The sequence below is a fragment of the Chanos chanos genome, chromosome 13 (assembly GCF_902362185.1).
Source record: "Chanos chanos chromosome 13, fChaCha1.1, whole genome shotgun sequence".
NCBI classification, from domain to species: Eukaryota; Metazoa; Chordata; class Actinopteri; order Gonorynchiformes; family Chanidae; genus Chanos; species Chanos chanos.
The window spans coordinates 4,577,501-4,592,500 of NC_044507.1; the positions used below are offsets into that span (position 1 = coordinate 4,577,501).

At 43.1% G+C, this 15,000-nt stretch overlaps 2 protein-coding genes across 2 annotated transcripts in view; both read right to left on the reverse strand.

Annotated features, from left to right (window-relative positions):
• The window catches only part of LOC115826642 (leukotriene B4 receptor 1-like), an 8,481-nt gene extending 7,908 nt beyond the window's left edge, over positions 1 to 573 (reverse strand). The window contains exon 1 of the mRNA XM_030790523.1: positions 1 to 573. This exon is cut by the window's left edge and continues 321 nt beyond it. Within this exon, the coding sequence (XP_030646383.1) occupies positions 1 to 573 (573 nt within the window).
• Positions 574 to 8,897: 8,324 nt separating this feature from the next.
• Positions 8,898 to 9,977, reverse strand: fancf (FA complementation group F). The gene has a single exon (XM_030790524.1). The coding sequence runs from the start codon at positions 9,963 to 9,965 to the stop codon at positions 8,898 to 8,900; it is 1,068 nt and encodes a 355-aa protein (XP_030646384.1). The 5' UTR covers positions 9,966 to 9,977.
• Positions 9,978 to 15,000: the final 5,023 nt, after the last annotated feature.

A 15,000-nucleotide genomic window follows, 5' to 3' on the forward strand; every position in this document is an offset into this window, starting at 1 on the left:
CGCGTACTCAGCTTCTGACGCGTGAGCCCTTTGACACATGGGTAGGTTTTTCCTCATCACTACATCTTTGGTGAAAGGGTATGGTAATGCCAGGAGACCTCCAAGCACCCAAAGGCCCGCTAAGAGTGCCCTCTTCCCCTTGCTTCGGAGCTGAGCCCAGCGGTGGGAATAGAGCACCTGGATGAAACGCTGGATGCTGAGGAAAGTCACGGTCATGACGCTGGTGTAGACGCTCCAGTAAACCACGTAACTTAGGAGCTTACAGACGCCAGAACCAAAGAGCCAACCCCGGAGAAAGCCGGCGATCCAAAAAGGAAGGGTCAGGAGCGTCACCAGGTCCGAAACCGCCAAACTCATCATCAGATGCAGGGTGAAACTTCCCCCCTTCAAACGCCTTCCAAGCACGACCAACACTGCCATGTTTCCAGGAACGCCCAAAACACAACAGAGTCCCAACACTACGCTGGGGAGAACCCCTGCAGCGGACCAGGTCACCGTAGAGTTGTTCGAGAGAGGGGTGGAGGGAGAGAGCGATGAAGCAGGGGAGAAAGTGGAGGAGTAGACATGTGCCATGGTGAAGTGTCAACACAGATCTGGTGCCTTGGGAGAGGAAGTATCTGATATTGTACGCCTGAAATGTGTGTGTGTGTGTTTGTGTGTGTGTGTGTGAGAGAGAGAGAGAGAGAGAGAGGGAGTGAAGAAAGGGAAGTGATCAGGGTAAGTCCACAGTCCTGTTTATTTGGCTGCTGATGGTCACAGAGAGAGAGAGATTCTGAGTGGAATGTCTTGTCCTTTATACTGTCTCTTTAAATCACTTCTCACTGAGCCTCACACCTCATATAACCTCCCACACAACAGAGAGAAACACAAACACACAAATACACAGGATTCATGCATGTTGGTTCTGGAGGGCAAGGGTAGATTAAGGTTCAGACACTGCACACACACACACACACACACACACACACACACACACACACACACACGCACACATACACACAGTCATACACACACACACACACACACACGCATACACACACACAGATAACTTGGCGAGATCAGCCAACACTGAACGAGTGTAGATTAAGACCTGAAAGCAGAATAAGGGAAACATTTTAAGTGCTGGCATCTGCATTTTATACAGCGTGATTCTTCTTGAATGGAAAATTCTTCATTTCCTGGAAAATTGTTTCTCTGAAGCTCAAAAAATTTAAGGAAGAATTTTCCTGTATGCTGGTGTTCTAAATGATACACATTAGCGTGAGGGAGAGAGAGAGAGAGAGAGAGAGAGAGAGCGAGAGAGAGAGAGAGAGAGAGAGAGAGAGAAGCTAGTTTAGCTCTAAGACTTCACCCTGTATGTCATATTTCAGGCAATAATTGTACCGACTGGTGAAAGCATGGTGTTTTTTTACTGGAACTGAGGCATGGTTTAGGGGAAGTGTTGGCCACTATTAAGAAATTAAGGACTGACCCAAAGAGCACACGCGCACATAGGCAAACTTTGGTTCTCCCTTTCTCTCTCTCTCTCTCTGTCTGTCTCTCTCCCTCTCTCTCTCTCTCTCCCTCCTTCCTTCCTTCCTACCCTCTCCCTCTCGCTTCCCCTCTCTCTTACTCTTGCTGCACAATTTTTAACTTCTCAATAAAAAAAAAAAAAAAACGCTATAAAGTAATTTTAGCTATGGTGTAACATTTCTTTATGACTAGAGATCCAGTGTCCATTTGGACAGCCCCAGATTTCTGTGATGTCATCGGCCGAACTCTCCGTGGATGTTTCTTTGCTATTGTCATTGCTGTAATTACAGCTCAGCCACAGAGGGGGTACGGCTGTAATTGAAGTTTAAATGACATCCCTTAGCACCCTAAACTAGCCTCAGGCACTAAACTTTAATAAGCAGCCGTCTGTGCCTCCACACAAATTACTCCATTAATGGTCTCTTACAACCTAACTAGGCCTTTGGCAACGGCACAGAAATCCAGCAGAGGTTAGGAGATGAGGAGATGACTATTTGTGAGGTGTTTCTGCAAAACAAAACAACAACAACAACAAAGATTTTACAAAATATCTGTGTCCCGTGTGGAGGAAAATGGAACTTTTTATTGAACATTTACATTTTCCCCCTTTTTAGACATTCCCTCTTTCTTCTCTGTTCCCTCTCCGTGCCATGCCAGTCACTGCGTCCTAAAATAGTTTGGTTCGTGCTGTAGAAGGAGCCTGTCCCGTGGGTTCTGATAATAGTTTGGTTTGTGCTGTAGAGGCAGTCTGTCCTGTGGGTTCTGATAATGCAGTTCTATTTTGCTGTGAGCTGGCCTGTTTTTTTTACAGAAGGTCTGGTGTGAATGAGAATCTGAAAAGTGCAGTGTTATCTAACTGCCTCATGGGCGCAACACTTTTCTTTCCCACACAGTCAAACGTGCCACAGAGTTCAGGATTCAGTATTAACTTCAATAAACAATCTGATAGTACATGTCCCCCCCCCCCCCATTTTTCTGCTTTTGGTTCAATTCAATTCAGTTCAATTCAATTCAGTTCAGTTCAGTTCAGTACAGTTCAGTTCAGTTCAGTTCAGTTCAGTTCAGTTCAGTTCAGTTCAGTTCAGTACAGTTCAGTTCAGTTCAGTTCAGTTCAGTTCAATTCAGTTCAGTTCAATTCAATTCAATTCAATTCAATTCAATTCAATTCAATTCAATTCAATTCAGCTCAGTTCAGTTCAGTTCAGTATCAGTTCAGCATACTGTACTTAAATGAGTCTTTAAAAAAAGAGAATCCACATTAAGTGCCAGGCAGAGATGGGTGAGTGAGGGATGCTGACAGTGAAATGGATGTGAATGATGAGTGCACTGTCTCTGCTCTGGTGTGTGTTATTGTTGGATGTATGGACTCAGGTGTGGCCAAAACCCTACACCCTCCAGTCGCCCCCTGTCTGACACTGATCAAGGAGAGAGAGAGAGAGAGAGAGAGAGACAAAGCAGCTTAACCACATGCTGAAAGGAGCTACATGTCCCATGGGACTGGGTCTCCTGTTCAGAACTGTTTCCTGCCAGATGGGTGTGTGTGTGTGTGTGTGTGTGTGTGTGCGCGCGCGTATGCTGAGTTTTAATGAATCCTTCTTACCCACTTCACACCCACCCTGCCTTTGATTAAACCCCCGATTTGGATCAGGGGTGTTGAGGGAAGTGTTGAATAAATGAAAGGAAAATAAGAGAAGTGAAGTTTGGCTTGGGAGAGGGAGGGTCTAGGGTCTTGGGCTTACTGCGAGCCTGACAATCTGAAATTAAATACAGAAGATCAAATATGAAGGTGATATTTCAAATTGCGTGAATTTCTCAAAAGCACAGTCTCTCCAGTTTTCTCAACCCTGATATAAAATCACACCAGAAACGATAACCGACAGCAGCGGCCGATTTTCGACGCTGCGTTAAAAAAGACGGGAGAACGGTTGACTGCAAGGACGTGTGTTTGTATCAGTACAGCATCACCTGCTGAGCGAGACTTCTGAAAGCTGCTGCAGTAGTCATGTTATATAACAGTCTGGCGAACAGCGTGACTTTGCCTGGAAAAATCACAGAAAAAAGACAGAGAGACAGAGAGAGAGAGAGAGAGAGAGAGAGAGAGAGAGAGAGAGAGATGACAGACAGTATCTCTCCTTTTCATCATGTTCTCTGTTGAAACACAGAATTTCATCTCCTCATCCCTGAGTTGGTACAGTTATGAACCAGTCGAACTGACAAGCTAAAATCTCTGAGACTGTAACACACTCTGTCCAGCGCTCTCTCCACTGTCAAAGACAGAAGAGAATATTTCTTCACCTGATTTAATTCAAGACCCTTTTCATGAAATGCTTGCAACATCTCACCATATTTTCTTTCTCTAAAAAAACGGAAGAATGAAGTGGTGATGTGGAAATATTGCACATTAAGATATTCCACCCAAAAAAAATAAAAAAGACAGAGCACGTTTATGCAAATGGGTTACGTAAGCCACAGAGCAGGAAAAGAAGCAAGAACAAATCTGGTGATTTATTTATTTTTTTTATTTATTGTTCTGAACAGCCTTGCATCAGAGGAGAAGACACCCCCCCCACCCCCCCCCGTCATGCTGTCAGCCTTTCAGCCCTGGGAGGCCAATGTTACTGAGGTGTGAAAGGTGGAAGGTGCCAGTCTCTCTCTCTCTCTCTCTCTCTCTTTCTCGTTTTGTCTCTCTCCCCCTCTCTCAGTCTCTCTCCCTCTCTGTTTTAATCTCCCCCTCTCTTCCTCTCTCTCTCTCTCTCTTTCTCTCTTTTCAGACTGACAGTGGACAGCCAGCACTGAGTTCAGACCTCTTAAAAGATGTTGCTCAGAAACCGTCGACAGATTTGCACAAATGTTTAAAGTCTTTACATCTTCCAGAACACGCAGAGCTGACTGTGAGACTGTGACCTGCTGGGGCTGCCTTACTGCAGTACACGGCAGGAAAAACCAGGGCAGGGAATGTGTGTGTGTGTGTGTGTGTGAGTGTGTGTGTGTGTGAGTGAGTGCGTGTGTGTGTGTGTGTGTGTGTGTGTGTGTGTTTGTTCCTGTGATTCATTTGATGGACAGGGTCATACACCTTTCATGAGTTACCTTTTAATGAATACACTGGACATCTAAAATAACCTAGGGGAGAAAACTAATGATTAGTGAATTATTGAATTTGACACAAACCAAGGCATTACTAATTGAAGCACACAGTCAGGTTCCACTAATGAACAAACACACAGTGAGCCCTGCGGTTTCCTGTCTGTCTCTTTCCAGCGCTTTTTTTTTTTTTTTTGCCGGTGGGATGTTTGTCAGCCAGGTGTTTGTTTCCAAATGACATGGAGAGCCAACAGGGTTTGACTCTCAATTTGTGAGTCACAGTCTCCAGGCTGTGACTCACAAAATGAAGAGAAGAGAAGAGAAGAGAAGAGAAGAGAAGAGAAGAGAAGAGAAGAGAAGAGAAGAGCAGAAACGCAAGAGAACACAGCAGAACACAACGTAACAGATCAGAACATGAATGTGATAAATATACATGTCTGACTCTGTTGGACACCCCCCCCCCCCCACCACACACACACACACACGCACACACATCATCACTCCTCTGTCAGCGAGAAGAAGGCGAAGTGCAAATAAGCAGTGTGCCAGTTTTAGATCCGCAGTGAGACTGTTAATTAAAGTCAGTACACTTTACTGAAGGTGCACATGTGACTCACAGACAAAACGCCCTGCTGCTTTCTCACTTCTTCTTTGGCATAGTCAGGGAACCATGCCAAAGAGGCCATCTTGGCTCTAACCAAAAACTGAGTTTCCCTCTTCAAACCTGGCACCGTCACCAAAGCATCTCAGAAACCATTTTGGCTCCAGTTGAGCATCTCTAACATGTAACAGCTGTTTGGAGCCACAGTCATTTTCAGTAATAATGAAGTGAATCTGCACTGCAAGCACGGGCAGAGAGAACAAAATGTCCAGGTTACAGTCAGCTGCTCCTGATCAACCAATCATCTGTCTTCATCAGCATCCTAATCAAATAACCATATTGAATACATAGCTAAACCTACAGGGAAAGACACGGGACGACAGCTGAAAAGCTCCTAACAGAAGGGGAAGCGTTGGCCTTTAGGTAAATGAGGGGCAGATGACAGCGGTCAGATGTGTGGACCGGTTCAGTCGTGTTGTTTGTCCGTCAAGCGAACGGGGTTAAAATAGCACATGCTCAACGCTGTCCCGTCGCCTCCTCGCCCACCGCTTTTCATCGCATGCTTAACGAGCCGCGCCGCACGCGCGCGCGTGTATGTGTGTGTGTGTCTCCTAGAAGGACTGGTAATTGGGTGCGAAGCCAAACCGTGAATAAAGGAGCGTGTTGGAGGGGGGGCGGTGTTCTGGGATGGAGTGGGGAGTTGTTGTTGACTGAGAATGTCTCTTTTGTGTACTTTTCATGGCTCCATCTAACTGAGGTATTTTAAGACTCACAGGGAATGTTTATAGCATTGTTTTTATTTCTGTTCCCATCCTCAGTTAATAATTTGTTTAACTACATTTGCATATAGTGAATATTTCTTCAACCAAGACCATAACAGGAAGGCTACACTCGACATGCACAGGTAAAGCTGACACTGAGTGGTGATTCGAGCCTGACTAACTGAGTGGGAGAAGTGAAAAATGGAGCTGTCTATCATCACTGATCCTGGAACAGTTGCTGATCAGTCGCTTCCCTTGCCTCCTTCTTGTTAAAAGTTATGACTGGATTGGTAAAGCTGGTCCTAGGTAAGCTTCAGGTTTGACGTTGTCTACCGCAAAGCTGGAGACAGGCCAGATCACATGGCCTCTGCCCAGCCAACCAGACAGCTCATTCACGGGAAACACGCAGGGGAACCAGCCCAGCGGGAGGAAACCTCAAACACAGACAGATGGATGATGGGTAAATGTGTATGCGTGTGTGTGTGTGTGTGTGTGAGGGCAGAGTGAATGAGAGAGATTCTTGGGGGAGCAGTAGCACAGCATCAGATGCAAGCAGACACATGATGTAAGACCAGAACAGAAAATGAAAATCATTGTATATTCCTATCCCATCCTATTCTCTATTAGCAGTCCTCACGGTAGACATGACTGTGCAACAAGGATAGAGTCTGTGACACGGTCATATTCTTCTCCTAACCAGTGTTAGCTGTCTTTTTTCCATGTATATGCTGATAATACTGGATTAATTTACAGCCGCAATGTCAAATTCCTCGCTATACACACGAGTATGTGTTAGAGGTTTACAGGTGAAAAATACGCTATTTGTTCATCATTTTGTCATTGTTTGAGAAGAGATAATGAATGTATTTGCTTTCCCAAAGCCAGTGTTCCTTTGTCTTTACATATCTGCTTGGAGAAAACACGTTTCCATGGTTTCCAAGGAGACTAGAAGGAGAGGAAAAAGCGAGAGCTGGCATCTCATCTGTGGAGATGTCATGAATCCGACAGCGACTCACAAACAGGAAGAAGCAATAAGCACAGATTAAAGAGAAGAAAAAGAATAAAAAAACGGAAAGTAGCCAATTTGTTTCGACCGGAGTCCTCGACTTCTAAAACTCTACGTGAGATGCACGTGTCAAATTAAAATATTACTTCCACACTAACCTTTCAAAGGACAGCTGACAGACTGGCCAAAGTGAAAACACTGTAATTGAGAGTCAGTCCGACAGAATCCCTGACATTTACCTCTGTGAGTTTCAGGCTAATGAAGTCCAGTCAGGTAAATACAAACTCTCTCTGTCTGATCGCACTCATCTGAATTTCATTCTGTCTGCCCGGATCATGACTGTCATTAGTTTCATTAGACGCTGCTGCAAAGTGAACACCTTTATGAGAATAAACAGATTAAGAAATTTATTAATGAATTAACAATAGGCAATATCAAGTTGCTGTGCAAATTATTTCTCCATTCAAAATGCATAAACTAAAGCAGACTGAACAAGATTGAGACGAATTGATCTAAATTAGATTTCGCATGATACTATCTGTGATCTGGTTTGAGTGAGTGTGTCAACGAACTACGATGACCTCATAAATCTTTAAACATGAACACAGACACACGCTGACACACACACACACAATGCATACAAGCATGCACGCGCGCACACACACACACACACACACACACACAGGCTAGATTTCATCTAATCCTGACAGACAGATGAAATCTAGCTGATGGAGCATGCATCTTTGTTTCCCCAGGGACCAATTTCAGAGGCGCACACACACGTTCGCTCCTTGGCCTTTGCTTTCAATTTAAGACAGAATCTGAGGCCTAATGCCATCTGTTGTCAAGGTGACAAGCCATGCTGCCATCTGTCATCCAGTCCTGGTGGGCTCTCTCCATTCTATTCCTTTATGATGAATGTTCGCTCTATCCCTGTGTGCCAAAGCTGGATATGGAATTCATATGGCATACATGAAATGAGGATGGGGGGAAAATGAAAGGAAGAAGAGGGCAGTGATGTCATAAAGATGGGCGTGGAATGTCGGTGGGAGCCAACAGAATGTTCAGTTTAATTAAAAATAAATAAATAAAGCTTTGGCAAGGCTGTGAAGCATTTACTTAATGAGGGATTTCAGTATGTCCTGTGCTTCAGTTTTTATACTGTAATAATACTCCTATCACTTCACTGTCTATAGACAGTTATAGAGGAGAATGGGCTTTGGATAAGAATGTGAATTCATAACACACACATATATAGGTAATATGTAAATGTAACATATATGTTAGATATAATAAAAGATATAATATGGTACAATACGTAAGGTATGAAGGATATTAAAATAACTAATACATTACACAATGATATTGAATTTGCATGACTCTTTATTTCTCATGTTACTGTACATTTATATAATAAAGGAAAGTGACAAACACGTAAAATAAACCCTTTAAGAGTCACTGAGGGTCGACTTCTTCCTCATTACTTCAGTCTTATAATAGGACATGTTATGTCATGTCTGACTGTGCGGTTTTTTTTTTTCCTGTTTTTTTTGTTTTTTTTTTTTAGAGGAGTGGTGGAGGAGTATGAGCCTCCCTCGCGTCTCAGAGACAAAGAACAATGTCTCCCCCTGTCTTCTACAGGTCATACACGTCCAACACACATCTTAATTATCACACACACATTACAATGAAATGTCAGGAATATCGGCTGCCTCTTTACGTGAAAATAACACGGTATCTGATAAATTATACGACAAGAAAACTGTTAACACTGAGTAGTCATTTAAGTTTCAAAAAAATAACACTGATACAAGAGGAAAAGCACATACACTGTACACACATTGGTCTTTAAAAACGTTCATCGCGGACGGCCTTCTTTACACTGACCGCAATGGCCCTAATCTCCTCATGACATTTAAAATCGTGTTTGTTCGTTTTAAGTCAAGGAGGTACCTTTTTGACTCTGTGTCAAGTCCTTGAGTGAATGCTGGTGGAGGTCCGTCCACACACTCAGCCCCATCACCTCAAAACCACCATCAGCTTCTTTCATGTCGACCAGCTCTTTCTCTGTGTCTGCTTTCACAGAAGCACTTGAGGCCAGTAAGGACCTAAAACGGTTAACAAGTGTCTTAAACGATACACCGCCATCACGGGGCTGTTGCCAAAGCTCTTTGATGATATCATACTCCAAGTGTGAGGCCCACTCTTTCAGGATCTCTAAATATGCCAGTCTGAACTTTGTACATCGTTCACTAAGTTCGGCCAAAAGCCCCGCTGGCAAACTCTGGCACATGTTAAGGAGCAAATCGTTGTGATCTCGTAGCCAATCCACTATTAAGTCTTCAGTGACGTTCCCTCCACTGATGTCATTTTTCGAAAGGACAGCACCGGCTATGACGTAAGAGACGTTATCCAATCCACCGCTATGTTGCAGGACAAAATCTAATAAATTCCGCGCGAGAACGTCGTTGTCAGGATAAGAGAGGAGTGAATCCAAACGTTGTCGCAGCATTTTACCGTGTACCTGTGCTCCAAACTCTAAACTTCCAGGGACGTTTCTACTGAATTTGGCCGTCCCTAAGACTTGACAAGCCGACCTTATACGAACGAGACTGGCGACATCTGCATTTTGGTCGTCTTGTCCCGTGTCTCCATTTGCCTCGAAATGTCTCTTAAAAAGTAGTTTGATCACAGAGTTCGGTGTGGCAGGATTTTTTAATAAAGTAATTAACAGAATGTGCCGGCATTGTGCCGTATCAGAGAACGGCATATCCCGGTAACCCTCAAACGTTATTCGCAGTCGTTCGTTAGTATCTCGCAGGCATTTCTCCAACGCTTTTCTGATGACGGAATTTGTATGGAAGCGCGTGTATATGTGTTCACAGTATTGTGCCCACTGTAACGCTCTGTCAACGGTCCGTGCATCCCACTCACTCACAAACTTAGTCTGTGAGACAGCCAGAAGCTCCAAAGTACTCTCCACGTTCTTCCAGATATCCTCCATGTGGCGCCCTGTGACAGCTACTGTAACTAGTATTTACTCATAGCACCGCTGCGGTCAGAAACGCTTGGTCAAAACATTTAGCCTCCTTCTTGTGGAGGTTGCAAATGACGGTTGCAGTTGCTTAAGTAAAATAATATAATTAATGAACAGACAAACTCTGGAACTGAGACCCAAGTACGGAGACGGTACGGGCGCGAAAAACTTGAAGCGAGTGTTGAGAGTTTTAGGCAAAACTTCCGGATCTACCTTTCAAAATAAAAGTCTTTCACGAAATTCGATAACTGTTGGCATTTATTATAATACGACTTGAGATCGAAGTCGGAATGATTTAATTTGTGAGTCTGAGGCGATGGTCCTGTATTTTCATTATAAACAGAGAATATGAGGTCGGTGTATGCATAGTTACACCAATAGAATAAGCGAATTACAAGAAAAATTACCCCGTAGATACAAGCAAAACGCAAAATTTCTTCATGAAATTGTCTTTTAAAACAAACAAACAAACACTGCTAATTTGTTGTTCGAATAAATCTATTCTATCCCATCGTTTTAAATAGTTTTGCTGTTATGATATATGTTAATGATTCTTCAACTGCTCATATTGTCGTACTGCTCTCAGTTTTAAATTAAGCCTGTTTATCCACTAAAAGTTGTGTTTCAACGTTATGAATGTCATTTAAAATAGTGTCCTTTACTCTTCAAAACTTTGCTTTTTTTTTCTGACAGTGAGAAATGGTGTAGGGTACAGAATACGACTACACGAGTGCAGCCCCGTCTATAAAACTCCGTCCTATCAGAGGACTGGAGGAGTGCGTTTAAATGAGTGCGCCCTGACACCAGCCTGTTTGCCGTGAGGGAGCAGAGATGTCAGTAATATTCCCGTGGTTTGCTGGTGTCAGAGGCAGCCTGGAGCAACGGTGGCGGTAAAAAGCATGAACATTGAGACTCGATACTGCTCACAGACCAGGTCAGAGCGGTCCGAACACAGGCGTTGCATTGTACAGGGTGAGTGTTAGAAACAGCTGACGGGATTGCACGCATTCTGTTATTTTTTTCTGGAATTTTGTTTGTTGTAACATAGCTCTTGCATTGATTTGAGCATGAAAATATTTCTTATGTAACTCGCTGAATATGGAATCCACGCATGGGGCTGTGAGTTACAAAGCGTATGACGCTGCAATATAACATTTGTCACTGAGAATTCTCACAGTGTTTTTATTATTACATGTCCTGCAGGAATACTCTGCTTTGTATGTATGTGATGTCTCTTAGGAGATATCCACCCAGTTCACGGGTTCAGATACTATAATAAATTCTGATATGAGGCATATTGTGACAGATAAATCGCACGTTGTCTGTAAAAACTGAGCCTAAAACTGCACAAAACTCAGTGAACAGTTAAAAAAACAGTTTAACCCCCAACCCCAAAAGCCTCTCTGTTTGTCGACTTTTTTTTTTTTTTTTAATTTTGATCATAAGTGCACTATTCGTATCGCAAATTCGGTAGCACATCAAAACATTAATGGAATATTCCGACAGCACGGCACACTTTCACAGCAGGAGGTGGAGAGGTTTTAATGACGGTGAAGGCTTCTGACAGATTTGAGTGTAAGAGAGAAAAAAACGGGCTTCAATACTCTCTTCTCCATAAAATCTTTTGTGGTTAATTTAACATGTAACAAAGATAGAGAAATAAGGGAGGACTGTAAGACGAGACTGGCAGCATTCAAATCTTATTACTGTTGTCATAAAAAAAAAGAAAGAAAAGGAAAAAAAAAAACATCTGAAGCACAAATTGAATGCACAGCTCACTCAGAAATACTAAAACAGACAGAGTTTTTATTTACATCTTTTTTCCCTCCCCCTCTCTCTCTCTCTCTCTCTCTCTCTCTCTCTCTCTCTCTCTCTCTCCGTTTGCAGACTTTGAATGCTAGACAATTAGAATTCCCCTTTTATGTAGACTTCATTAAAAAGTTATGGTGGATTTAACAATAGCAATAAAAGCAAATATGCTATTAAAGGGAAAGAACCTTACAGAGACTCAACTCCCTTTGTGGAGCAGGTAGGAGCGCAGGCAGACACGCAATACGTCAACGCCTCACCGCCAAGAAAATTAGTCCAACACAGCAGGAAAGGTCAGGGCAGGTGGAGTGACAACACAAACAATGACTATTTTAGTATCACTGTTTAAACGTCCGTCTGAACAGAAAAACAGAGAGAAATGGGTGTCTTTGGTTTTTTACAGTGAGAGTGAGGTCTTCTGTTTGTGTGTTTATACTGTTGTTTTGTGTTTATTTGGTCTCTTAGGGAAAAATGTTGTCTTCGTAATGCTTTAGGAGAGTGTGGCCTGGACCTTCCCGTTAAAGCCGCGATCACTTTACCCCCGCTGAGCCTTGGCAATACGAGACCAAAATCTCTCAGGGCCTGCATTATACTGGTCAATAAGTATTGCACATATCAGGTTGTGGTCAGTGCTTTTTAAATGTTGTGCAGATGACACAACATTGCAGTCTCAAGAAAGAGACTGCTGCTTCGTGTGCATGTCAATAGTGCCTAAACCTGAACTTTGACCTCCCTGGTCAAGTGAGGTCAGAGGTCTTTATCCTCAGCAGAGACAAGAGATATATGAAAAGCAGATAACTTTTTTAGAGACTGTGTCTGTATGTGTGTATGTGTGCATGTGTGTGCGTGTGTGTGTGTGCGTGCGTGTGTGTGTGTGCGTGTGTGTGTGTGCGTGCGTGTGTGTGTGTGTGTGTGTGTGTGTGTTTTCTGGGTGTCGTTCTGTAGGGTATTTGAGACTGGAGAAGGACACTGGGTCCTCCCATCCTGCATTGCTCAGCATTTCCCTTCCTGTTTCTGAAACAGGGAGACAGTCAGACAATCAGACAGTGAGATAGTCAGACAGTGAAATAGTGAAACAGTGAGACAGGGAGATAGTCAGACATTGAGAGAGTGAGACAGGGACACGGTGAGACAGTCTGCCATATGTGAAACTGTGAGACAGGGACACGGTGAGACAGTCAGGCAGTGAAATAGTGAGACAGAGTTCTGCTCACTCAGTTCAGCCTACAGAGCCTCACTCTGTGTGTTAATCGAGGTCACTATCTGAGCTTCCGTAAGTTCTCATATACCATTCACACTATAAAAAAAAAAAGATGGCTTCCAGCCTGTTACAGTCTGACTGTAACAAACATCTGAATATGTGAACTGCACTTGAATAAGTTCACTATCTGTATGTATGTGTGAACTGCACATGAATAAGTTCACTATCTGTATGTATGTGTGAACTGCACATGAATAAGTTCACTATCTGTATGTATGTGTGAACTGCACATGAATAAGTTCACTATCTGTATGTATGTGTGAACTGCACATGAATAAGTTCACTATCTGTATGTATGAGCTCAGCATACTCCTCTCTTCTTATATAATATCACTGTATCTAATTTAAGACTTTTCCAGTGCCATACCACTCTACTCCTTCCCCAGCACAGACAGATCTCTCTCTCTCTTTCTCTCTCTCTCTCTCTCTCTCTCTCTCTCTCTCTCTCTCTCTCACTCTCTCTCTCTCTCTCTCGCTCTCTGTTTGTTTAATCCGATAGTAAAAAGAGGCATTCGTTTCTTGTTAAAACTCTTGTAATTCTCTGGTACATTGGTTTTCTCTGTGGCTGGGACAGGCAGTATGAGCAAGATGAACATTACTTCATGGGAACTAGGCACCTGTGTGAGTGTTTTTGGGGGGTGCGCGCGGTGCTTTGAAGTCATCTGTCCTCCAGTTATGCTGAATGTGTGTACATGTCCTCCATGCTCTTTTAATCTTGTAGTTTGCTGGGGTAGGGGAATTTTGTTTGTGTATTGATAGGGTGATCCCCGCTCTCTCTCTCTGTCTCTCTCACTCTCTCTCTCTCTCTCTCTCTCTCTCTCTCCTTCTTTTCCCTTCTCTGTGTGTGTGTGTGTGTGTGTGTAGGCTTTAGGTTTTACAGAGTTGCAGAACGTGTGAGGGCCGTGTGGCTCTGTAGCACTGTAAATGTGTGAAAAAACGGACCTTGTGGAGACATTTTACGTGTCCCCACATTTTGCATGTCCCCACAAATGAAATTAAAAGAAAGAAAGAAAGAAAGTTAGAAAGAAAGAAAGAAAGAAAGAAAGAAAGAAAAAACATACCAAAAAACCCCAAGGTATGTCTATTCTGCGACAGCAAAGTGTGTCAAAATGTTTTCCGGGCTAAAGTTTTGATTATGGCTTAGACAAATGAATCATTAGTGACGGTAACAGAGACATGACTGGAAAGCCCAACCCCCCCTGCCACACACACACACACACACACACACACACACACATCCCATTATTATAATAAGACAGGAGTGTGTGAGTATGAGTGTGAAGGAGAGAGAGGGAGAGAAAAGAGAGAGGAGAGACCCATGTTTGACATGTCCAGCAGTAATCTGTAAAGTCCTCGGTGAGATGTGTTTGTGAATACACAGCAGGGTAAACTCTGTGAACAGACAATGGCCACATTAGCGCATTCAGTCTCAGGATTCAACCTGACATACACTACTCCCTGCGAGGCTGTTTATTTTTATTTGTAGGAGAAACATTATTAACATGAGTTAAGATGAACCCTAAATGAAATATGGAACATATCTTGATGTGGGAGGAAAGAGCAACCACTGATGATGATGATGATGATGATGATGATGATGATGATATAATGACCTGACATTCTCTCTCTCTGGAGTGAGTGCCTGTCTGCTTAGTCTGTCTTTTGGTTTGTGATCACTGTCTCAACGTTGGTTAGAATTTGTCTGTTTGCTTAAGGCTATTTCAAATACATGTTGAAATTCCCTGTTCTTATTTGCCTATGTAAGTAACACGCACGCGCGCGCACACACACACACACACGCACTCACTCACACACTCACACACCTCACCAATGCAAACATACTACCACTGAGCTGAGCAAATAAAGATAGACAGGTAAGATAGACATTTCACTGTTTATCTATTAATGATCTATACATAGGCAGTCATTTGA

Coding starts and splice junctions, on each gene's coding strand:
- fancf (XM_030790524.1), bottom strand. CDS start 9,965: ATGGAGGATATCTGGAAGAACGTGGAGAGTACTTTGGAGCTTCTGGCT.